The sequence below is a fragment of the Ambystoma mexicanum genome, chromosome 14 (assembly GCF_040938575.1).
Source record: "Ambystoma mexicanum isolate Mex_15411 chromosome 14, UKY_AmexF1_1, whole genome shotgun sequence".
Taxonomy (NCBI): domain Eukaryota; kingdom Metazoa; phylum Chordata; class Amphibia; order Caudata; family Ambystomatidae; genus Ambystoma; species Ambystoma mexicanum.
In genome coordinates, this window is record NC_090940.1 from 38,034,940 (window position 1) to 38,061,864 (window position 26,925).

General features: G+C 46.7%; 1 protein-coding gene across 2 annotated transcripts in view; it reads right to left on the minus strand.

Annotated features, from left to right (window-relative positions):
- The window catches only part of NUBPL (NUBP iron-sulfur cluster assembly factor, mitochondrial), a 228,557-nt gene that overhangs the window by 47,985 nt on the left and 153,647 nt on the right, over positions 1-26,925 (minus strand). For both annotated transcript variants that reach the window (XM_069638468.1, XM_069638467.1), the window contains exons 8-10: positions 23,381-23,466; positions 17,188-17,308; positions 16,294-16,376 (exon numbers count right to left, since the gene is read on the minus strand). In XM_069638468.1, coding sequence (XP_069494569.1) covers positions 16,294-16,376; positions 17,188-17,308; positions 23,381-23,466 — 290 coding nt within the window. The remainder of the gene's footprint in view (positions 1-16,293; positions 16,377-17,187; positions 17,309-23,380; positions 23,467-26,925) is intronic.

Genomic DNA, 26,925 nt, shown 5'->3' on the forward strand with positions numbered 1-26,925 from the left:
TTTCCTTGCCCAGGCTAAGGATTGAACACACTTAATATTATGCCATTTAAGGTGGTATTCATTTGCCTACGAAAACCTGTCTGCCACTTTTACAATCGTCCGGACTCAGCCGCCCATGACTCTAGATGACCAACAATCAGGGCGGCAAAGATGTTGCTGTCTGCGTCCAATATGGATATTGGTCAGTAATTTTTCGGGTCACACGTGGGCCCTTTTTATAAATGTTAACTATATGTGCAAGCCGCCATGATTCTGGGAATTGGTGACATACCAAGATCTGCTCAAATAAAATAGATAATATATTCGACCACTCCCGTTTTCCACTTTTAAACAGATACATTTGATAGTTGATTGGGACCAGGAGCTATCATCTCCTGATTCATAGGAATATCGTATGAGGAGTCATCAAATTGGTATCAGGTAATAGAATCGCGGCAAAAATGTCACAGCTAAAAAAAATTGCTGCAAAAATGCTGTGGTTTGACCCGGTAAAGGTGAACCCCATTATACCATTTAGGTGGAGCTGGGGTTGTGGGGGTGTCCCCTGCTCCCCTTAAATGGTATAATGGGTCCAGGGGTTGCAGGGGTGTCCCCCGCATCCTTTACATGATTGTGGCGGCTAAACCACTGCATTTTTGCTGCAATATTTTGTAAACACAGCCATTTTTGCAGCGATTTTAAGACAGAGCCATCAAATTGCTGTCCAAGAAAAATCGATGAGATGCTATGCTCTTTCTCTGAGAACACACCTGAATAAAGAGATACCCAATCTGATTCAGAGACCGAATTGGTTTGGACGTTGGGTTGCATAGTGACATCATCATTAATGATCCTCCAATAAGATGAGGAATTTTGTTTTTTTAGCACTCCCAACATGTTATCTGTGTCTTTTTGGTACAGCAGTACTCTGTGGCTCCTCAGCCAATTTCTATAATAGGACTTCGCTTTCTTGATTTCGGTTAGAGTATTTGACAGAGGCAGCTCTTTTCTATCTTTTAATGCTTTCATTTGATTTCTCATATTGGTGTTTTCTGTTAATCACCTCTTCATCAAAAGCATGGATATGTTTATGCTTTGTCCTATTATTGATAGAGGAATGACCTAGAATGGAACCTAAAAATAAATCAAGAAAAGGTTGAAAAGCATCACCTGAAAAGGTGTCTATTTTCCAGTTTAAATGAGGAGTCATCCAAACAGAGAGCAACTGCATCATTAAGCCGTTTGATGTTTAAGGGGTTCCATGAAATGTTAGCGGCCGCAGGGTTGACTGAGAGGTCCCGGAGCCCATCTAGGTGTGCACATGCGACCCTGAGGTCAATCTCTGCAAGCAACATACAATGGTCACTTAAAGTGATACGTGAATGTTCAGAAAATGACACCAATTTAGTGCCCAACTTGGCAAAAATATATAATCTATAGTGGTGCACTGAGTGTCGTTACTCCGCATATAGTTATGAGTATAACCGAGGACAGAGCCATTGAGCATTTTATGGTCTAAACCATGGACGGATTGCAGCCATTGAGGACCATTTCCTAACCCCACATTAGAATGATCCAACCTGGGGATAACTGTTATCGCTGGGTTGAAATCTATACAATGGGCATGAAGATCACCCAAAACAATTGGAGAGCCTCCTCTAAATTTGTTGCACCAGCCATTTACAAAAGGGGTTAGTTTGTCCAAAGCTACATCCAACTCTGCAATCCCCTTGTGCCACACTTTTATATACAAGAAATCAAGCTTTAGCATCCCTTCTTTCACCTTAACATGAGAGGCTAAGAAGCCCCTAGACACCTCTGTCACACTTATGAGTAACCCTGGGCATGATTTTATTAAGGTAAGAAGACCCCAGTCCCCCCAGCCCACCCCCTGAGGGACGACACTGGGCACCTTTCTAAGCTGCTTGGAAGTGGGACACATAGCTGTCAAACAAGGGTTTTTCCATTAGCCAGATTTCTTGAAGACAGATCAGATTACATGTTTTAAATAGTTTTTCTAGTGCACAGTTGGTTAACAGATTACGATGACCCCCGGAATTCCAGGACAATAATGAAAGATGGTTCAATTTTGACCTTCAGCGATTTAGGCTACGACTGGTCTCCCTTTCCAGATTGCAGAAAGACTTCTGTTAGCCACGACCAGTTGTGATTCTGAACCATATTAACAGAATGACTCTTTGTCAAACAAACCCATATCCCCATATTTTCTCTACAATGTGCTGAAACCAAAATCTCACATGGCTGGGGCAGACACCTTGAAGATGAAGTGCCAGACATTGTCCGCACTCCAGCCACCCTTTTCAAAGTGCCAGGAACATTCACACCAAAATAATGTGACTTATGAAGAACAGGTAAACCATCAGAGAGACGCAGTGGGGCTCTGCAAAGGCTATCGGAAGAACAGCACCTTTTTAAGTACCGACACCTAAGCAAACCTGGACAGTAAGGTACCCACTGAGAAATCCATATCCACAGACATGACAAAGGAGCGGTTGTCAGAATGGAATACCCGAAGAAACCAAGAAGATACTAAAAGAAGACGACTGATGATGTCATGAGAAATCGGACGGACGCACCTATAAAGCATATAAGGACCTAAGAATGTTGACAAAAGGACGAAATGCCATGGATAAGTGACATTGTGGGCCTAAGGTGATATAGTTGATTTCAAGACAAAGAAACATATGCCAGATGCACAATGAAGACATTAAGTCAGTTTAAACGTGTACATATGCAAGAAACCGCAAAAAGCAAAGAAATCGTGAAAGCTTGCTTATGCTTAATAGTAAAATAGATTGAGGCAAGCGCCAACTATACATATATCTACCTCAAAAGCACTTTATAGATAAGTGAAAAATCCACTCCGCACATGAGCAGGATTGAATAGAGGTTACTAAAAGTTTCAAGAGGGAAAGGCTGCAGCAAGAAGAAGCAAAGGCGGAGAGAAACCCCGCTGAAGGTAACCCTGTAAAGAGGCACAGTTCTTATCAGGCTGGAATAGGCTGACGATGCCTACAACTAGAGATAAGAATAACAAGAGTCTCCTGTTCAGCAAGGTCGAGATAAGCGCAGATGGTATACGACGGACAGAATTAAATCGAATACACAGAACTGCCTGAAGAAGAGGCCGATTTCAATGTGTCCTAGTCATGTGGCAAGGCGGCAGAGGGATGAGACTTTCACACCTACGCATGGAGCCTCGTCGTACCCATCCTCCTTAAACTTTCTCAGACCAAGAGGCCGACTCAAGGCCAAACTACAAAGCGGTAATTGACACGCAGCCACTGAGGCGATGTATGGGTGTACCATAAATTGAAGAAAGCTGGGGTGCAGTCTTACTCCCTGCACCTGGCCAATTATTCTGCATGTGCTAAGCGCAAGTGTAAAAGAATGTGTGGGATCCATGGCAACTCAATCATAGTGGGGCATGTAATCTAGGGTCCTATAGGTAGTAGAGCCAATGGGACGTCTTACTTTTAGTGACGTTTACAGTAGTCAGTTCGAAGGAAGGGCTTAGTTGCCCCACCTGACATTATTACCCAATCCCTTCTCCCCGTTACCATTTACAGATATATTACCTATGTTAAAGTTACCTTCCTATAACCAATCAAGATGCATGTTAGGTTTTTAAAATTACACGTCAATGATGATGAGTTTTTGGTATAAAGGTTATGGGTTTTCTGAAATTAAGCGGTGTTTAAGCGAGAAGGAAGATTGAGCGGTTGCTGATGTTCATTAAACGGACTCCCTTTGCCAAACTATTGAGTTGACAGTATTGATTTGGTGCAAGAGTACGAATCTGCATCCCCATCTATCTCAAGGATGCTGCCGCTCATCTTAAAAGGGCTGTTTGGAGACCCCCAGTCTTATGGGCAGGCTGGGGTCCATCCAGTTCAACCTTGCTAGATTTTATATGTCTGTTATCCACATCCGAATACATAGAGATGTCGAAGCCCAGTTGCCTCACTGAGTGTCCTTCTTTCAGGATGATGTTAATAACAACTTTCGAGTTGATGTGCATGACAGCGCGGTCAGTTGGGTGCAGATCGATCAAGTCCACTCGATTCATTTCCAATGAGGACAATGCCCAGAGGTTAGGAACCTCACTCATAAGCCGGTTGACATTTGATTTGTTGAATAAAATGTAACGGTTTTCCGGTAATAAACTTTCCACTAGGATTTTAAACGGACCCCTTGTCAGCAAAGATGGACCAGGCACGTTTTCAGTGAACGGGCCCTGAGCACCTTATTTTGCAGTTAACAGGGGAGATTCACAGACATATACTCGGTTTTTAAAACACTCCAGGTTACTCTTTGACCCTGTCTTTCGTGGGTCTCAGAATGACCCTGGTGAATATGTACCTCAGGGTTGAAAGACAAGTCCCAAAGTTGTACAAAAGAGTTTGATGCAATCAGAATAGGAGATGCAGGTCTAGGTATGTGTTGGTCAATATTCATTCCCATCCTTGCGGCAAGACCCAAGGGCAGTCGGAAAACTGATGTTATTTGGGGCTATTGAGCTACACTGTGATACATTGGATTCAACAGCCTGTCAGATGCCAATAATAAATTAGTTGAGACCACCTGTCGAGGCACACAAATGTGATTATGCAAATAAGACTCAAGTCTGGTTTCTGATGGAACATTTAGTGCCCACACAGGTGCTTTCCAGAAGCTTGTAGGCTTTCTGCCAAAGTCGCTTTGGATGGCTTGAGACTCTATAATTTTAAACGTGATGATTTTCTCAGGCGCTGCGTCAGTGAATGACTCCACATCCATGGAAAGGTCCCCGCACTGTGAACCACATGTAATAGTCCCACTTTTCCCCGAAGACGGCTTCTTTAGGATGGTGGCAACTGGGGGTTGGTTCACCAGGTTCTGCATGAATTAGCGGCAGGATTTCTTAGAGGCCTTGCCCCTTGATTTATTTTGTAGGAGCTACTTTAATTCTAGTGTCAGCACTAGTTTTATATCTTTGTCCCTTTGCGATTAACTTATCAGGTAAGTCGAGCTCCACGCAAATAATTTCCCCATTTCTCTCATCCTCCGGCACAATTACAAGACCAACACTCACAATTTCTGAGGTGTCTGCCACCATCACACTTTGTTAAGGAGAAGTTGAACTCCCAGTAGCCGTTGCATTAGGTTGCAAGTCCCTTTCAAAGCTGTCAAGAGTTAGTGAGAGTTGGAGCATTGCCCGCGCACCCCCCTAGATAAACTCCATGCAATACTCTCCCAACCAGTCTCGTTCTTTCTTGTGCGCTGTTGTCACCATCCCGAGGAAGCATTGGGGGGTTACCATGCTTGTAAACCTTCTTGCAAGGAGACAAATTAACCCTCCAGAACTCCTTTATTTAACTTGTTTTGCACCCCAACATGCTCAAACTTGAATAACAGCGATTACAGAAGAATCGAATGGATTCTAGACTCGGTTTTCAAGCCTTCATATAGGGAAACCAACGCACATAAAACTTTGCATGCTGGCAAATGTTAGTGTCCACCCTATTAAGCAAGGTAGACAAACGTCTCAGTGGGACTGAGCCAAGAGTAGAAGAGTAGAAGAGTAAAAGTGAATAGGTGAATCGGAATAATGCGTGGTCATGTTCAGTAAATGGGGTGCGTGTTCGACAGAGTCATACTCTGATGAAGGGCCCTGGTAGTCTTGAACACTTAAAAGAACTTCGTCTGAGTTGGCCACCAGGGGGGGCGCGGATGCAGACCTTGTCCGCGTGAGCTCCCGTCGCACGGTCCCCTAAATCGGTTTGAGCCCCCGTTTCTAGGGACCCCCCCGGACTCAGAGTTGGCACAGAGGTGTCGGAAGGTCCCCCCCGCAACTCAGCGAAATCCCGTCCAAAATCGGACAAGAATTCCGGGAGAAAGAAGCTTGGGCGCTTCGCGCCGAAAACGAAACCAATCCTGCCCAAAGCGGGCACCACGCAGCGGTGCCCAGAGACCTCGACAATCTTCGCGCGCTCCGACCCGCGGTGAGGAGGCAGCACTCGGACACCCATGCACCCCACCTTCACAGGAACGACCCACTGGTGGAATCCGTGATCTCCAGCACCCAGCCGAGCCCTGCGCTGTGAACACTGCCAAGGAACGCATGGCGCTGAGCACGTTAGCCTCCCTCCCCCAGCTACAAGGCGGAAGGCGGCCCTCCTCGCGACGCAGCTGCGGCGGACCCCGCCGAGACACCAAGTAAGTAAGTGCACTTACTGGCACTCCCTGCCTGCCCTCGCCTGACGCCACACATGCAAGCCGCCCCCCCACCGAGGAACGAACCAGCCCAACGCTGTGGGTTGAGGCCCCACACGGAAACCCTGCTGCGCCCGACTCCACCGGAACCCCCAACCACACAGACCTCCACAGGCGGGGCCCTGCTCTCCCAGGCCTACGGGTGGCAGTCACACCGCAGGGCACCCGCGGCTTCCCTGCACCGCACGTGGTGGAAGGACCGTAGCCTCCGGAGCACCCGGACAACACCAAGGAACACGGCCTCAAAGATTGGACACAATCTATCGCTCCTGTTAGAACCCCACCACCCCGGACCCCGTGGAAAGCTTTCTCCACACATCCAAAGCCAAAGAATATAGGCGCTGGCCACGGAGTCACAGAGAGAGGGACCCAGGAAGAAAAGCGGGACAACCCCAAACAGCTCACCCACCACCAAGTGCCCCCTGGGAGGTCGGAAGGAGGGCGGGTTGCCGAGGATCCCCCGAAAGGTCCGCACGGCCCGTTGGTACTATCCAAGCACTGCGGGGCCCGCAAGAAGTGGGTGACCCCGAGACACGCATGCTGCACAGATCCACTGAACGTTGCGACTTCAAGGCACTATAGAAGAGGAGTAGAACCCTCAATGCTTCACATTGGGAGCACTTTCTAGACTCAACTCTCCCTAAACATACTGGAGAACTGCCTCGTTACACACCGCTGGGGGAATGGCCCCCCTGACTCATCATTGTCCTCCCGGACACACCAACGATACCAAGAAAGATACAGGGGCGTGTGCCTCCTCAGTGGTGTTCACAGTCCTAACGAGCGAACTCACCTAAAAGTCTAGGACAGATTCTCACAAATGCATGAACCCCCGACAGAAGCTCGCCATTTACGCCTACAACGCAAATCCCGATCCCAGCGGCGACCTGAAGATGACGTCCCCGATAAACCAGACCCCGGATGGGGACACAGCGGCAACGAAAGGCGACATTGCAGGCTTGCTCGCAGAGATCAGGAACATAGGTGCCAACATTGGCGGAAAAATTGATAAACTTACACAGCGGATTGACAACATTGAGGACAGGGTCCAAGGGATAGAAAATAATCAGGCCTCAATTGATACCCTTGAAACCCAGCTGTCTTTAAGGATAAGCGAGCTGGAGAAGAAGGAACAAGAGTGTAAGTTAAAGATGGATGATTTGGAGAATCGAGAAAGAAGAAATAACCTGCGTTTTTTCGGCATCCCAGAAAAAGAGGGGGAAACTGAAGAGGACCTGAAAACGACCATACATGATATCATAAAGCTCCTCGTTGCTGACGATAATATTGATGAACCCAAAATGGAACGCATCCACAGGGCGGGAGGACCACCCGGTGGACCCCGGTCCGTCCTCGCCCGATTCCATCATTATCAGGACAGATCGAGGGTGCTAGAAAAGGCGAGGAACGGAGGCACCATCACCCTGAGCGGGGCACAAATAACGACCTCTCCTCTTTAACCCTCGCAATGAGGAAAATGTGCAAACCACTCACCACATGGCTTAAATCTCGAGACATAAAATACAGATGGGGATACCCCTTCTCCCTCTCCTTCGATCACGAAGGATCGAGAATCAGACTGAACTCGGAGAGAGAAATTAAGGACTGCATCTTTGACCTATTAGGTCACCAATCTCAAGAAGGATTGACCGACCATGCACCCCGCGAAGACATGGAATGGCGAATACAAGGACCGAAGAGGAGGAAAGTTAAAGGCTCGAGAAAATACCGTAGAGGAAATGGCTCGCCAGAAGGATTGAGTTGATCTCATCTCCTCGCAGCCCTACTCAGCTAATTTACATGCCGGAAAATAAGATTGAAGGACATCTCATATGTAGGGTGTCTCGATCCCACCCGCGCACAGCTAAATTGTACACCTGGAGGGGGGGTTCCAGGGGGCTCTAAAGTTTATATTGATGTATACACTGCAAGGGGACTGTGAAGTAACGGTCTCCACTGGTGGTTCGGTTATGAGCCAGTGCTTCCAACTCGGCTCAATCGAACGCCACCGAACACATGGGGGGAGGGGGAGGGAGGGAAGGGGAATGGAAGCTGACTTCGCATCAGCGATTTGGATGAATAGCGTACACGGGGAGATGGGTTTGTGGTCCCCCGGTCACCATGGGGAAACAATGGGAAAATCAGCGCGTCCTTATGACCTAAGACACCACCGTCGTGATGACGGCTGAGGCATGCTCCGAGGGCATCATGAGGGTGGGCACATTGAATGTGAAAGACCTGAACTCACCTACAAAAAGGTCCCTTGTCTATAGAGAGTTCCGGAGATCGAAATTTGATATCCTTCTCCTACAGGAGACTAAATACTTGAGAGGTGAAGAAAGAACAATCTTGGGGAAGCGAACGGGGCTGGAGTTCTGGGGATCGGGCCCACTGCGCAAAGGTGGGGTGGGGATCCTGATCAGGAAAGGAATAAACCTAATGGTCACGAAGGTTTGGGCGGACGTAGAGGGCCGAGCGCTACTTGTCACAGGTACCATAGGTAAACTAGCTATCACGGTGGCCACGATTTACTCCCCAAATGTAGGTCAGATCCGATACCTCTCCAAAACAATACCCAAAATCATGCTAGAAGCGACCGGCCATGTGATACTAGGTGGGGACTTCAACATTTGGGCGGACCCCGATATGGATTGGCACCCCGGCAATCCCCAAACAAGGGACAAACCCACTGGGGACTACACCCAATTTAATAGGATGATGGAATTGTATGGCCTGATGGATGTGTGGCGCTGTATGCACCCCACAGATAAGCGGTACACCTTCTTTTCAGCCCCACACAACACACACACCCGCATTGATTACCTCTTCTCCTCGAGAGACCTATGTGACACAGCCTCCTGTTCAGATATCGCTGCAATCTCATGGTCAGACCACGATATGGTACGAGCCGATTCGGTGTGGGGCTCCCTCCCACTAGGGAGGGGTAGATGGCGGTGTAATGAATCGCTTTGGAAAGATGCAGTTTTTAAACAAGAAATGCAAACCGCAATTGAGGACTACTTCCAACTGAACGATAATGGTGAGGTCTCCAAACAGGTCGTCTGGGAGGCGGCCAAAGCCACATGGAGAGGGGTCTTAATGAGAGAAGGGGCCAGTAAAAAAATGGAGAGAGCTTTGATTGAAAACAGGCTCCGCAGGGAAATTACCCAACTAGAAACGGGAACAACCAAAAGTGGGGTTGCTGACTCTGAACAGGTCTTAGAAGCCAGGAAAAAAAGGGAGGAACTCCGTCTCCTAGAACATGACCTAATAGCCCGTAAACTTCTCCTCTTGAAGCAGAAGTTTTACGAGAAAGGGGACAAAGCGGACGCGTTATTGGCAGCCAGACTACGGGCCCAGCAAGCCGACAGAAGGGTTCACAAACTAACTGACTCAGAAAACACCCCGGAAGTGGCCCAAACCACCATCCCTGAAAAATTTGCCGATTTCTTAGAAGCTTTGTATACCACCGACGGAGATCCCGACACACCAGGCATCCAAACATATTTAAACGACATTGACATGCCCGAAATTACAGTCACAGAGGCGGAATCCCTTGACAGCCCCATAACGACTGTGGAGATCCATGAAGCCATAAAGAGACTTACACCAGGTAAATCCCCGGGGGAGGATGGGTATTCAGCAGGATTTTATAAAACATTCGCAACACAACTCACTCCCTTCCTCACCGATCTCTTCAATCAGATCTTAGAGACGGGGAAACCCCCCCCGACTCATTCACGAAGGCGATCATTGTGGTTATCCCAAAGGAGGGTAGAGACCCTACGAGATGTAGCTCATATCGCCCAATTTCCCTACTAAACTTGGACGCGAAAATGTACGCCAGGGTCTTAGCCGCTAGGATCGAATCGTTCCTCCCCCGTCTCATCCACGCTGACGAAGTAGGATTCATATTAGGCCGTCAAGGCGCAGACACTATGCGCAAAACCCTCCACCTGATACACACCTCTCATAGTCTCCACACCAACCCTGCACTGCTTTCTATTGACGCCGAAAAGGCGTTCGATAGGGTAGAATGGGACTTCCTAATAAAGGTCCTTCAGAAAATAGGACTAGGCCCCAACTTGAGAAAGGGTATACAAGCGATTTATTCAGCTCCTTCGGCATCGGTCCATGTGAATGGAGAATACTCTAGGTGGTTCCGATTAACGCGTGGTACCAGGCAGGGATGCCCCCTCTCAGCTATTTTGTTCGCCCTATCGCTAGAACCAGTGGCATGCAAAATCAGAAAAGACCTTGGTGTAGAGGGCATACGTTTGGGAGGCGTGGAGTACAAGTTAGCGCTATATGCAGACGACATACTACTACATGTAGTCAACCCAGAGACCTCCATCCCTCAAGCCATCTTTCTACTCGAGGAATACGGCCGCCTGTCAGGGTTCAAGATTAACCGTGCTAAGTCTGTCCTCTTCCCTCTGCAAGGTGACCCAACTACGAATGTGGAAAGATATTCCTCCCTGGGGCTAACGATCGAACACCACACATTACAATACCTAGAAATACGAATCACCAAAAATATTGACTCTCTCTACGAAGCAAACTTTCCCCAGCTCCTAACGAAACTCCGATCAGATCTCGCCAGGTGGGATAAACTCACGATTTCGTGGCTGGGCAGGCTCAATGCGATAAAAATGACTTTCCTCCCGAGGTTCCAATACCCATTCCAGATGCTCCCAATCCGGATCCCACAGAAGTACTTCATAGAGGTCAAGAGGGAAATTCTAAAATTTCTCTGGCAAGGAAAGAAGCCCCGGATAGCTTATACCACCCTCACACTGCCCAAAGATAAGGGAGGGGTAGGACTACCTGACCTGAGAAAATACCATGCAGCAGCCCAGCTCCGTCTCCTTGTCCCCCACCTGCGCAACTACAGTGAACCACAATGGGTAGCAATGGACAACCACTATCTAGCGCCTGCAACACTTGGGGAATGGATGTGGGCACCACGGAAATGGGTGATGAGAAGAACGAGAGACCACCCACTATTTGTAGCCCTGTGGGAAATCTGGAGAGAGGGAGTAGATATGATACGCATTACAACGTGGCCGTCCCCACTGAGCCACTTATGGTCACCAGGTATCAACAACCATATCCCCAACGTAGAAAGATTCCAAACCTGGTACGAGGCGGGACTTGAGCGGGTAGGCCAACTTGTACGCACCGACTCCTTCATTACCTTGCCAGCCCTAACGGAGACCTTAAACATAGGAACTCTTTCCGCTTTTCACTACATCCAAATTAAAGGAGTCCTGACGAGAGATGTGTGGAAGGATAAATTGAGCAGAGATCTCACCCCATTTGAAAAAATGCTAGACTCCAAAACTGATAGGAAGGGATTGATCTCTATAATGTATAAGTTGCTGTTGGAGGGCGGTACTGGGTCGACACACTCTCCGAACACGATGGGAAAACGACATGGGGATTGAAATTGTAGACGAAATGTGGGACAAAATGTGCACCATGGCCACACGCACTTCAATATCAAACCAATACAAACTACACTCCATCAAACTCCTCCACCGTTGGCAATACGACCCACATAGACTGTCAAAGATGTACCAATCATCATCCCCCCACTGCTGGCGCGAATGTGGTCAAACAGCTGATTATTGGCATATGTGGTGGGACTGTCCTAAGGTCCAGATTTTCTGGGATGAGGTCCTTGGCTGGATAAGGCACACGGATGGGATCCAGAGAACTCTGACCCCGCAACTGGTGTTGTTTAGCCTTGAGGCGGAGGACGGCGAATGGACGAAGGTCCAAGGAGTAGTCCCCCACCTATTACTTGCGGCAAGGGCACTAATAGCGACCAAATGGAAATCATTGCTGACCCCGAATAAGAAAGAATGGATTAATGTCGCCCTAAATCTCTGCACGATGGAAAAGATAACTGCATCACTCCATGGTAGAGCGTCACAATGTGAACTGTTATGGTCCGACTTTCTGAACGCATACACGTCCACTGCAGAACCAACCCAGTGCGAAGATAGGTCTCTGCCCTGAAGAGGGCCGGACCGGACCACCCCCCCTTTCAGGACCTATCCTCCCATCACTTTGCCATACATCTCTCCCCACCCTGCTAGACGCAACCACCTCAGGCACACAACTACACCCCCCTCATGGACGCGCCCATAACTGAACTCCATTGACCTAACCCTGACCCACAACCTATACCTTGACCACGATGCCAAAAATCTCCAAATGATCAGTCTTCCATTCTAGGGGGGCGGGGGGAGGGAGTATCAATTCTAAATTTGTTGGGGGAAAAGGGAGGACATAGTTGTTTACACTGTTGGTCTCTCCACGTTCTTCTGATTATGTATGCTCTTTAGTTGTACCTTCCAACCAACAGGAAGAACTTGACCTGAACAGGTACTCGTTGTTATTCCAAATGATATTCTCATTCTGTACTTCCTTGTTCATGTGAATGTTTAATTTGAAAACTCAATAAAAACAAATTTAAAAAAAAAAAAAGAACTTCGTCTGATAGGGGACAGCAGAGAGGTATGGCCAATGAGTATATTTTGATGGCCCGAGCTTTAACAGTTGCTCCTTCAAAAGGCGATGGCTGTGCTGGATTGAAAAATGTTATTTTTGGGGTATAGGTTTTGCCCTCCTTTGTGCACTCAGTAGATTCAAACACATTCCGAAGCGCTTGGATACTTGTGTTGGAGCACCAGACGTACCTTTCCCAGGAGAAAGTGGAAGTTCAATTGCCATTTTTAAAGCATTGGGGGTATTTCTTGTATTTCTGCCCTCATCAAAGATTTTTCCCCACTACGTAAGTTGTACATATGAAAAACTGTATAACAGCAGGCAGTCAGCTTTATTATGACGTTTCTTTGTTGGGGAGTGAGTAAACCCCAACCCGAATGAAACTCCAACACTCTCCGTTCAATTTCCCCACAGACCTTGAATCTCGCCTGAATATATCCACAGGTAGGGTCTAAATCAGGGACGCTAAACAAAACAAATTAGTCACAGGGGCAGCCCGAGCACAATCTTGAGTAGCCGGATGGGTTGGTTGGAGAAATCTTACAGGCTCAACTAGCTCTGCTCATTCCAGCGGCAAACTGCACTTTGCTCTTCGTGCCCACTGCGCTCCGCACGGTGTGAAAGAATACATGCTGCGCTGAAAGCACGCCCACGGCTTCAATGTCTTTCAATCAGGTGCAGTCTTTGCAGTCTCCAAGCCGTATCTCTCACACTGTAGCAAACCGCTCTGTCTCCCGCTCTTCAGGCGACCACTTTTAGCATTGCAGTTATTCTTCCTATTCTGAAAACACCTACCCTTGACTCATCTATTCCTGCCACCTTTCAACCTATCTCATTTCTCTCTAAAATGCTAGAGTGGGCTGCCTATGCTCAGGTAACCCACAATCTAAATCTTCACTCCCTTCTCCCTCCTCTTCATTACGGCTTTCGTCCCTCTCACTCTACAGAGACTGCTCTTTTACATGTCTCTAACTTCTCTTGTCTGCTCGTCACTCTAAGTATCCTTCTATTCTCATTCTTCTTGACTTGTCTGCAGCGTTTTAAACTGTTGACCACTCTCTTCTTATATCCTCTCTTTCCACTTTGGCCATTTGAGGGTCTGTTCTTGAATGGTTCCGCGCCTATCTTTCTCAACAGTCCTACTCTGTAATCTAGGCCGGGCACTCTTTCTTCATTTCCTCTCTAGTATGATGTACCACAAGGCTCTGTACTTGGTCCTCCTCTTTTCTCTCTTTATACTGCTCCTCTCTCTGCTCTCATCTCTTTATTCAATCTCTCTTTTGATCTGTATGCAGATGACACTCTGATCTGTTTCTTACTTCGACACTTCGTTGACATGCTCGCCCCATCACTCGTTTCATGCTACAAAACTTATTTTTTCTCTTTTCTTTTCTCGCATTGATTACTGCTCATCTCTGTTGCTTGGTCTCCCTGCCTCACATCTCCTTTCCCATCACTCTGTTCATAACTCCTCGCTTCATCACCTTTTGCCTTTATCCGCTCAATCTTCTATTACATCTTCTTTACTCTCTATGTCACTGCTCTCTTTTGAATCACGTCTCCTTTACCACTTTCTCTCAATTGTCTTCAAATGTACCCATGGTCTGGCTCCACCTTATCTTTCTTCATTAGGCTCGCTCTATGCTCAGTCTCGGTCTCGCAGATCACAGAATGCATTTCTCTTAACTTTCCCCAAACCCCCCTGTGCCTCTTCTCGTTTCCGTTCCTTTGTTCTTATAGCTCCTAAAAACTGTAACTCTCTTCCTCTCTCACTTCGCTGCCACATCTCTTTGTATTTTTCAATCAAACCTAAAAACTAATCTTGTATATTCTCTTGCCAGTCCCTTCTCCCTGCTTTCCCTCTTCTGCTTTGACCCATGTTTACATTTTCTTGTGATTGTACTGCTTTTTGATATATTTTGTTCAGTGCCTTTGGCGAAAGGTGCTCCATAAATGTAATCAAATTAAATGGATCTCAGCTTTTTCTCCAGCTCTGTAAACTGGAAGAAGGACCCCTCTTCAATTGCTTAGCACTCCGTTAGTCCCCCAACTGACCTTGTATTGGCCTCCATTCAAATTTCCACCTTCCATCTCAAATGTGTTCATACATCCCTCATAATGCTTTAAATGGACCTTTAATGCCCAGATCTATGAAATTATCGGACGCTCTACAATTGTGCTGAAAGGAATCAAGTAAACGAAGCAAAGAAATGCATTTTGGGAGTTGTGGTTCAACTATTCCAAATAACTATCACAGTGGAGCTGACACAGCAAAGTGAACCAAAAATGCACTACCTACTGAGAGTTGTTGTTCAGACACTCCAAAGACCTAGAACTAGAGAAGAACAGCAAGTGTGGTGGTGTGCATGCTACAGCTGTGGTGCCTGAATGAGGCACAAATAATGTGATGGTACCATGAACAAGCAGCTTGCAATTGCCTATAGATGGACGCAGTGCATATAGAGGGCTGTCTCTCTAACGAGGATGCAGCCAACCCGAAGTTCAACACATATCAGGGAGGGGCTGCCAATCTGAAGCAAGGTTTGTAGAATCTCACCAGAGGGGCTGATCCACCACCAAATCACCACCATTCTTTCTGCCCTGCTGGCTCTTCCTTTTAGCACTCTTACATTTGAATTGCACTATCTTACTTTCAAATGTATGACAGTATTTAAGAATCATTTTATGTTGCTTAACATGGACGTTTGTGCAGCCGTTGTCTGAGTGAGCGAGGGGCGATCAGAATACAAATGGGGAAAAACAGTATCTGGTACAAGTAATCACAATGGCAGTTTCACTACATTCTTTCACTGTATCTTTTATGAGGGGCAACCCTCCCATGCCCAGCTTTTATCCACCCCATCTGATATACATTTAAAACAGACACTCACCAAAAGTAGTGAAACTGCGCAATGAGTTGGGCAGGTACTGAAAAAATATGAGGTAATAAAATGGAGCTGCCAGGAAAGTCCTGGTACATGTGACGAATCACAGGAATTTGTCCCTTATCGCCAAGGGGGAGCCGCCTCTGTGAGGCTACGGAGGTGAGCCCGCTCCGCAATACCCTCCATAGGGGTAGAGGCAAGTGGGACCTTAGATAGAGAGACTCCCCCCTCCCCCCTCCCGTTCACATCAATAACTTCCCTAGAGGACCTTCTATAATAACATCTTCAAACCTTTCTGGTAAACTTAGATGTGAAGAGACAACCAGTATGTGTTATTGCCAACAGGAACTAGAAGAGTTCCCTTTAAGTCCCCACATCACTGGGACGAAGAAGAGGATGTATGGAGAAGAGAATCTGCAAGAGAAAGAGAAAAGGAACACAGGCTTGCGCAAGGGAGACCCCATGGCTGCGTGGGTCCAAAAAGGGGAGGAGCATGGAGACATGAGGAGAGAGCCTGCGAGTTTCAAAAGGGTTTGAGTATTAACCCCACGGAAGAGAAGCAGAGGCAAGACGCCCGCATACTGGGCAATATGAAGTGCTGAAGAACCTAGGACTTCCATCAAGGTTAATCTCTTACCTCATTACTGTCAGGCTGGGAAACCACAACGGGTCTGCCCTGGTCCGACGTCTCCCTTATGGTAAGGTGCAGTGGAATGTCTCCTAAAATTAAGACAGGCACGTGAGGATTTGAGTTCAGAAAATTCTTAAACTACAGTGGTCTTTACACATTGTCAGGCCACCACTTTTGCACATTCCTCATCATGCCCAAAATAAGAACAGCAATCAGTTGTTCAAGCAGTGGTCTGGGGCAAAGAGAAGTCATTGGTCTACCGAGGAGGCAATGCATTTCAATGCTTTTTCCATTTGGAAATATTCATAGAACATTTAACAAGCAGCAATGTCCAACTGAGAGCATTGAAAACAAATTCCTTTTTTTAAAAAAAATAACAAGTGGTGTTACATTTGTATCATCACTGTCTTTAAGGTGCTGTCACCAATGAATACTTAACATGGGCCATGCAGGATTTGGATACCTGTTCACAGAATTTGTATTGCTGCATGATGTTTGAGAATGATTAATAGGCATGTTGACGTGTGTAGTTGCAGAATAATTAACACAAGGCCGGTAGGATGCAATTTTGTGCATGGTACTGCTCTCACTAGACTCATTGGTCTACTTACCTTTTATTGCCCCTCATTACCCAACATTCTCAGCTTTTGAGCACTGGTCACATGGCGTAGGGATGGGATGTCATTGAAAACGTAGACTGCCATGTTGGATCTAATGGCCATTTCGCTGTGGAACTGTTTAGTCAGTGGTCAGCGGTCTCTGGGTTTATTAAGGGTGACCAGCTGTATTCCTCCTTCCACCTGGGCTTGCATGCAACAGGTAAGCCTCCTTTTATGTGGACTTGTGTCGCTAGATGAAGCACGGCACATCACCTGCCAATCACACCATCTCACAACTCACCAAGTAGGTCCACACCAATGGTCTGAGCCAGCTTCGCAGCACCCCCAGCTCCAAAGATATGCGTCTCGTGATTACATTTCGGACACTGGAAAACACTCATGTTCTGCACAAGCCCTAGAACCTGAAGCGCGAAAGAGAAAAACATGGTCATCGCAATCCGAGCAGGAGTAATAGGGCAAAAAGCATTGTCTGATTGACTTGTCATTGAAAACAACCTCACAGCAGCATCTATTAGGGTCACTCTGGAATCACTGGCTATCCTACAGATCAATGCGTTCTTCCTGATGAAGGCTGTAAAACGTAGATAAGCAGCTCAAACCTATTGGTGTCTTTTAATGGGAGAGTCCATCTACTTAAATCGTTTTCAGGGCTCCAAACTCATGCAGCTCATCACTAAATATGTTAAGCTGGCATGAAACTAGGTGAGCCACCGCGGTAAATTCAGTTTGGGGCCCCTTTCCTAACTTGGTAACTAATTTCTGTTGGCATACTATTTGGAAGAAGTGTCACAGGTGGCACAAGAATCACTGCCAGTCTTGGAGGCTGTTCAAGGGGTTTTATTGAATTTCTTGTGGACCCTGTGACCGTCCCAAACTCTCATCGTGTTTCACACCTGCAACCTAACTAAGCCATCCCCGACCACAGGATAGTAAATACAGAAGATTGACCCCACTTGTCCATTTCTATGCTCGGCTACTTATGAGGACCTAAAGGCAGAACGCCCTAGCTCTCCCCGTTCCCTAATGGACTTCCTAGCTTTCCCTATACTATCCACTGGTCAGTGTTCTACTGGATTAAGTAACTGTGCCTTACAGACACCCTTTTTGTTTCAGACCCCCATCTGGCAAGATCACTGTCTCTTCTCCCTCTCCTACGCTTTCTTCAACTCGCCCTCTTCGGCTCACTCCTACCCCCAATCTTCTAACCCTCATATGTCCCTCACTCCTTCTAGGTCTTGCATCCACCCTTTGGTGTTACTTTGCCTTCTACTACTCTACTACCCCTTCCTCTGCACTACTTCTCCCTCCTCCACACCACTCACTACTCCCTCCATACAATTACTCCTCCTTCCAACTACAACTCAGACTCCCTCCTTTCACAATCTCCCTTTACATTAACTTTCAAATCAAACACACCACACTAATATGCACACTCACACTGCAGTACCACTTTCACTCCCTTGCAAATCCCTCAACTGTTTCAGATCGCCTCCACACTATGCCGTTTCCTCCCTCCTGCAGGTCTTTTGGTTGTCCGCTACCTCTGGCCTCGTCAGAATAACCCACTTTTTCTGCTTATAGTCTCCCACTCTCTGCCGGATCTCTCTGCCTGGCCAATCTGGCCCTGTGGCCTAAGCCCCACCTACATTTTCAGCAGCTGGCTGCTGCGTACTGCAGATGGCAGCCCAAGAAGGCAAGTGGCTGCATTTGAGTTCAGATGGCGTAGGGTTTTTGGTGTTTTGCCAAATGGCCATGGTGGTCTAGGAAGTTTCTCAACGCATGCTTGTCAGTGTTCTCTGGCCGAACTGCGTCGTCCCTGTGCCTGTCGTGTATGAATGCAGCTTATTTATCGCTCTCTTATTACTGCGGTCTAACTGGCGTTTACTGTGCTGGATTGTTTGGGTGCTGTGGCTTCTCTTTCTGTCTTTGTTTTTCTTCCCGGTGTGGGTAACTGTCTATCGGGTGTAAGGGACGCATGGTATCACAAATATGACATTGACACAAAAGGTACAATTTGGAAAACCCTTATTAAAGTTTCTGGGTTTGGAAAAACTCCTATTTGCCCTGTAACTAGGATCGGAATAGTCTCGACCATCAAATAATTAATAAAACAGTCCTAGTAGCATCCATCAAATCAAAATGGCCTATACTAACAAAACCTAATGCCTGCCATATATCTTGTACAAAAAGTGTGAAAAAGAGAATATGTATGTAATGGAAAATCAGTGTTCAAAATATAAAGAATAAGTGTGGCTGAGCCAGCTCTCCACCCCACGTTAGACAGCATGGACTATGACGGTCCGCGTAGGCAGGATGACACACACTGGCTCGGGTTTTCAACACAAAAAGAGTTTGAAATGTGGATTGAGGCCCACCTGGCCTTCCACGTTAAAGTCTTTCTTTCCAGTCTTCCAAACAACGTTCAACAAAGACTTCATGTCTGTCCGCCTCTATCAGGCTCAGACCTCTTCAAAACAAAATTCACATTGATCCCCTCTATGTCATGATGCCTACCTCCAAGGTGCCAGACAAGACCCAGCTACCCCAGAGGCAGACATCATGTCTTCAAGGGAAGTCACAACAGCCTCAAGTAGGGGCACTTTGGACTCAGTCCTGGCGCCTTTGGCGCCAGGCTCATATCGGGCCACAGTCCTGGCGCCAAAGGCGCCAGGCTCATAAAAGGGGACTTTGTGTTAAAGGTGCTTAGTGTTAACTTACCTGATGCAGACCATGCTGCAACATCCAGGCCTTCTGAGGCCTGAATGGGACTACTTTATCTTTGGAACTACTTAACCACACGGGTGTGGTCAGGGGAGGAATACATACCTGAGAGGAAGGATACATACCTGGAACTACTTTGAAGGCTATTTAAGCCACGCCCAAGCAGCAACTCACGCTTCGCGTTGTTCTGCATCTAGCAGCTGGACGCTCACCGTGTTTGCTCCTGCATTCTGTCTTCTGCCACTCCTGCCAGCATCCTGGAACACCTGCAAAGAGAGAAGAGGAGAAAAGGGTAAAGAAGAGTCCTTACCTGCTAAATACGCATTCCGGAGACATCTCGCCGACGGTCCTGAAAAGGAAGACATCCATTTAAAAGCACATCGCATCGATCGCTGCAGCGCCGCATCTCTCTCACCTGTACAAGGTACCACCACGTTCTACGGCGACATCTGGACTCGCAGCCACATCACCGCGCCTAGGGAGAAAAAAACAAGAATAAAGGTGAGAGGAGAAAGAAAACAAGGAAACCTTAATTTCCATTACAAAGCTTACCTGTTGGGTTATTCCAACTTAATTTCGGGTCGATGCCGCATCCTGGCATTTCCGGACCCCGGCCCCTAAGGGGAAAAAGAGACATCAGCGTTAGTGGGCGCATGAAAAGACATTACCCAACGCCCATTGAAGACTTACCTGATTTCTTCTGGATTGAGCTTCGTTTCGGGTCTGTGCCGCATCCAGGCATTTCCGGACCCCGGCCCCTATGGGGAAAAAAGACATCAGCGTTAGTGAGCGCATTGATACAAGGACACAGAGAACTCTCATCAAGCTCACCAGAGTCTCATTCTTCGGTTCCACAGCTCTTCTCGGAATAGTTTCCGCACCTGAAAAAGAGACAACGAACAATTATTATTGCGGAATCATACTCATTAACAGAAACCTACCGGGAAAACAAAACTTGAACCCTCTACAATCAAAATCCCAGTGAAGTAACTGGATACAACGCGCCCCTGCATGAGAAGCAGGATGGAGAGCTCATCCTTTCAAACCATAAGGTGAGACTTCACGTGGGGGTCACAGGAGGGTTTCGTAGAGGGGTGAGAAGGGAGCGGGAGGCTTATACAAAGCCAGATTTGAAGGTCCGGTCCAGTCCATCTTCCGGGTCCTGCGCTTCACCATAGAAGAAGCAACAACACTCCAAACCAGACCTGCGCCTCCGTGGGAGTCAGGTGAGTGTAACACTCTATCAGGCTCAAACCTTTCACAACAAAAAGTTCATGTTGGTTCCCCTCTGTCGGGCTCAGACCTTTCACATCAAGTTCATGTTTATTCCCCTCTGTCGGCTCAGACCTTTCACAACAAAAGTTCAACAATACTTTCAGGGGGCTCCTTTACCCAAACTTATTACACTTTGGGTCTCTCTCAGTCGGACTCAGACTGCTTCTGGATGTCGAAGACTTTCGAATGTGTGTGGCTTTCTCTACAGACTTCTGCAGGACCACTTTGATTCAAAGTTCAACGTTCAGGTTTTTACTCTTCCCTTCTCTCAAGGTTAATTTTGTTCACTTCACCTTTTCTGTTCATTCACGTTATCGCTATAAACAATTCACCTTTCACTGAGACTTTCGAGTGGGCTACTTCCTTTCTCCGTTACTCAGTATCGCTGGTTTCACGGCTGTCCTTACTTCAAAGTTCAGTCATAGGTCTGCTTTTGTTTGCGTCTCATCCACAGGCGTGCAGCCTTCACTTGCAATATGATGTTTGTTTGTTTGTTTTATTTATATAGTGCTCCTCACCCAAAAGGTATCTGGGCGCAAGTTTACGTGTTACAATTAAAGGGCAGGTAGTTTCCATTACAATTGACAGGTACATAGTTTTCATTGCAGTTAAACAAGTAAATACAGAGTGATGTGGCAGGCTAAGGTAGTACATTTACTTGCAGGGCAGCATACCCTAGTAGTGTGATTTAACATTGACAGAGCCAGAAATACAGTAGTCCAAATTAAGTTAACAGGAGAGATGCAGTGAATGGTAATAGTGCTAGTGTACATAAGATTACCTAAAGTGGCAATCATTTGTTGCGTGCAGCACTTGGCATTCTTGTGACACTAGCCATGCTTTTCGTTTTTTTCAGAAGGTCGGGTACGCTGGCTCAGTTCTGAGGTCTGAAGGCAGGGCATTCCACAGTTTGGAGACAAGGACCGGAAAATTCCTACTCCCAGTTTTTTCAAGTTTATATCTGGGTATGATAAGTTGGCTGATCTGTTGCCACTTCAATATTTCCTTAACACACCCCGGTCTCTCAGGTAACTTACCAACCCACCCACCGGCTGTAAGCATTCTTTTTTTGTCTTTACAATTTTCCAATTCACGAGTCAAGGTTAGTCCCACAGGCTTGGCCTTGCCTCCTAAACTCTGCCGTTCACCTGGGAAGGTCGCTGGTTTCCTTGAAACACAATGCAGCCATCTGCTTTGGGATTTGGCCTTCTCCACATGTCTTTCGCAGCCTTTTGGAGGCAACAACCTCCTGTAGGGAACTCCTGGGGTTCCTGACCCACTGCTCTCGTCCCCTGGTCCGTCACTCTTCTCCAGTAGGTTCCCCTTCGCACTGGAAGTGCTGCTCTTACTCGTGTTCCACCTTGCTCAGTGTGTGTCTCTATGTTCTGCCTTTTATCCGTGTGAGGAGAGCTAACTGGTATCAGCAGTATGCATTTGAAGTCAATTGCCTGACTTTGCCTGACCCGATTAACAGGACATGTCCAGTGCGATGTATAAGTTAGTCTTAGAAAGAGAAACATTGATAAGCATCTTGCAATAGAGGTATGGCAGACGTAATATATGGACTGCACAGAAACATGTTAGCACCGGGGGGTGGGCGGGGGAGCAGGAATTGGGGCCCTCTCAAGTGCCACCGTGCTCAGGCTTAGCACTGGCTGTAGACTTTCCCCTAAGCATTCCATCTCTGCTGAGAGGGGATCTGCTCCTCTCTTGACAAGGCCAGGATACTGGGATTTTCACACAAGCTATACACTTGTTGACTTGGAGGCAAATAAGGGACAAACAGCTCTCTATATCCCCTTTATTCGTTTTTCTTTCCCTTTCTTTAGATAGATGGAGCACCGCTGCATTCTCGAGGGCTAGATGGTGATGTACGGCTCAAAATAGTTGTTCTTTACCTTGCCTGTCAGCCACAGAGGGTTCTCAAATTAGCATTGAAGTATTTCAATTTTGATGCCCTTTTGTTTCATAGATTTGGCCTCAGGGAGAAAAGATTTACTTTGTTTTAATGTTAATCAAATTGTTTAAACAAGCTTTCTCTGCCATTAGACTTGCTAAGGTCTTACCCAATTCTAGTCACGTTGCTGTCAGTGGGTGTGGACTCTCACAACATACAAAGCTCAGAGATTGGTTCCTTCTAAGCCTGGAGGAACTAGAGAAAGCATATAGCAAAAAAGTAGTAACTAAGGCTTCATACAGGCTTACAGCAGCCACTGGCACGTGCAGCCATATTTTCTTTGGAAGGGCGAGATGCTTTTTGAAAGGCCATGGCTAACCCCATGGCTTGCAATGCTCTGCATGAGGGAGACAGGTTCCCCATTCCCCCTGGTCGTGAAGATGCCAGAAATGTGGGTTTTGTTTTCAGTTCGGGGTACCCATGTAGTAACTTGAGCAGCACCCCTTAAAATAGTAATCTGTACCTACAAATCCAGCAAATTGCTCATTATGGAGTTTCACTATCACTCGATTATTCGTACCGGAACGTGCACCTTCCGGAACATCTCCACTCCTCTGCGGGCATCTATCAGAGCTACATCCTGTGGTGTGGAGACGATCACAGCCCCTGTACGGAAAGACATGGTTACTTACAATCAACAGCATTGGAGGTATTCTCTCACATACATACACACACACGCACACACGAGCATGCAAACGGGCACACATATGAAGAACACACGTAGCTTTGCATGCACCAAAACTAATTGTGTTAAAAACATTCCTATAGGGCTGCACTCATGCACACAAGTTAAAGTGTGGTTTACAAGCGCACTCGTGCTCAGATAACAGAAATAAATAAGGATGTATGCAGATCACACAAGCACCCGTGTGTTCAGATCCGACATTTCCTTGTTCAAGTCACACAAACATGCCCAGATTAGTGTTCCTAAAATATGCAGATCGCTGATGCAGGTCACATGAAAAGACATTGTTCATGTTTGCAGGTACATCTCACTTGTTGCTGTGCACCCTTCCCAACACACACAAGCTGAAACCTTTCTATTTGCAACTCGCATGATGTACTGGTGAGGCTGGGTATTCTGGGCTTAGAATGTCCTGTGCAGCATGCCTTCAATGCTGTGGAGGGTCAATGCTTCTGTGACTGTCTGGATTACTGCAATACCGGCGAGGGTCAATGCTTTGCTGGCTGTTTGAATTGCTGTAGAGCTCAGGAAGTTCAGAGTTGCTCTGAGTAGTGTGAGGGGTCAGAAATGACAGGCAGACACATGGTTGTAATATTCTCAGAGTCAGACATTTTATTTAACAAAGAATTGGTTGGAATAACGCCTCGCTAGCCCCATCCTAAAGAAAGAGGTTCCCTGCCCAGGAAACTAAAACTAAGAATCAGTCTGTGTCATGTAGTTATTAACTTAGGCCCTCACACTAAAAAAACCAACCAAACGTGTAAGGAAATATCTCAGACAAATGTTTAATGAAAAAGTGTTTATAATCAAGACATAAAAATAAATCCATCAAAGGTTTCCTCCAAGGAGGATTCCTTTGCCCTGGATTTTAAGGTAGGATGGCGAAAGTGTCTCTTTTAAACAATCATTTTTCTGTATCTCAAGAGTGTCTCTTTATCCAACAATGCCTTAAGGTTTTTTGTCTGGACTCAGAAAGTTCTTGTTCACGCAATATGTTACATAACATGTAAAAGCAAAAGTGTTTCTCTCGAATAACAGTTTCTTTATATTGAATTCATGAGGTTCTTATTCTGTAAGCTTGAAGATTTGGTTGATGTGTTCTTTTACCAGAAATCCATTTATGTGCTTTTTAGATTTCCTAGTACTGTGAGAAACCTGAGGGTATTCTCCCAAGCAGACCTCAGCAAATCCTTATTCAGGTGGCCTGTGAAGGGCTGATATTCTCAGACCTCACCCCTAGGAGTGAACAGAAAAGAGAGGATCAGCTGAATGGGGGAGACCGGGGTAGTGCTCGAGGAAATAACCCAGGTGAGACGTGGTATTGTACTGGGGAAGAAGGAGAGGAGAGGAGGACGAGACACCAGAGGCCTTTGTAGGCTGTAATACATCCACCCCTCTTTCTACCGTCAAACTTCTCTGGCCCAAATATAACAAATCCCCTTTCATCCCAAACCCAGTAACCTCCAGAAACCACCTCTCAGAATTCCTGCTTTTCCCCATCCTACCCGAATACTCCCAGTTATTTTCTTTCCAGCACCTCTGATTATTACTTCCTGCACTCCCAACCTGTTCTGATAAAACACCATCGTTCCCGCAAACCCCCTTGTTATTTTATGATAATAAACCCTACCAAGCCCATCCCTCTGATTGTCGCTTTCCGACTAGCCAGTTGAATGTGACCAACAACTACGGTTTCACAAACCCTACAAAAAACGCCCTTCCAAGTTATCCCATCAACCCTCATCTTATAATACCTTTTCCCCATTCTACCACGTAGGATATTCTAAAACACTGCCCCCTTCCACTTTCCCACATGAATGCTTTCACACACCACGAAAGACAACAGACTAACACAAGAGCCGTTTACCTGACATGGGCCAATACAAAAGTCAGGGAAAGTCAGGCAATGGACCGGAATGACACACAGCGGATGGCCTTTGCCCTTCCCCACAGGGATAAAAGGTGGCTCACAAGATGAGCAAGGCAGACCGCACGACGTGAGAGCTAACTCAGCACAGCAGTTCAAAAGGAGGAGAAAGACAGCACAGACCGAGAGGTTGACAGGGAGAGAAGCAACATTGCCCTTTCTAACCAAGGCCTGCGAAACCTCTGCAGAAAGTATAAGATTGTGAACAACAGCCAGCTTGTGTTACAGCAAATGTCTAGGGTACGCAGACCCCCCCTCTGCTGATTAACAAGCCAGGGAAGGGCGCTGGTCTCAGAGGTACCAACTTTGACTTCAAGGATAAAGAAAGGCAAGCGGCTCATCACAGCCCGTGAGTCGAGGGGATAATCAATAAGAAAACGAACTGTGTTGAACGAAAAGTAGCTAACGGCTAATTTGAACCTTGTGAATTTTGAAAGAATTAAAGATACGATTGAGGAAGGAGGGGAAAACTCAGAAACAGAGGAGGCCAGCACAGGAAACTGTGGGCGATTACCCGAGGGTAGACACCACTAGCTTAACCAAAAGCCCTTGGGAAGAGGCAAAAAGAGGTCAAAGTGGTCATACAGGCGACTTGTAAAATGCTCTGTACTGTTGAAAGCCGTTGACCTACACATGATTGTGAAGCAAAGGGAAGTGAATCCTGCATGGTGAACATTAATACATGAACTGTATCACATGAAGATTAGCAAGAGTGAACCTGGTGGAGGGATGCTAAAGAGAGGGGGTCTGGTCTAAAGTCCCATGATAACCTGTCTATAACCATCGGCGAGAGTGAGCCCGGTAGAAGGAAGCTGACACCAAAGGTCCGTGAGAGTGAAACCGACAACCGAAAGGTGGTGAGAGTGAATCCGGATGAGGCAAAACAGTATCGAAGGGCAAGTCCTGAAAACTGTTTAAAAGGACATTAAAACTTGTGAAAGTAAAACATATTGGAAGACAAGGGGAAGCAAATTATCCCCCTTGTCAAGTGGGTCCGCGCCCGGTCGAGGTAGATCCAGGGGTGAAAAGTCATCACCCAAAGTTCATTGAGAAAGGAACTTTTCAATTGATTGGTTTAATTCGATAACATGAGGGGTCGGCACCCGGAAGAGGGGGACCCAGGGGTGAAGCCATCACAAAACGTGAACTGTGTAACAGAACTTTTTGTTTGTGTTCATTTGTTGGATATATCAGGCATCAAAGGCACAAGACTTTTTAATGCAAAGAGACTTTACCATCGAAGAACCTGATAGCTGGAACGGAATTGTCAGCTTGTGACCAGAAAGCTCGAGAGTATGAACAAACTGTCCGCTCGTGCTAAGAAGGCTCGAGTATGTGCTGTGCTCCAAAGTCCCACCTTGTCCCGTGCCAAAAACGTGGGGAAGGGAGATATCAAGGCAATTACATCCTGGCTTATTATTTGAACACTATTTCCTTTATTTTGATACCCTAT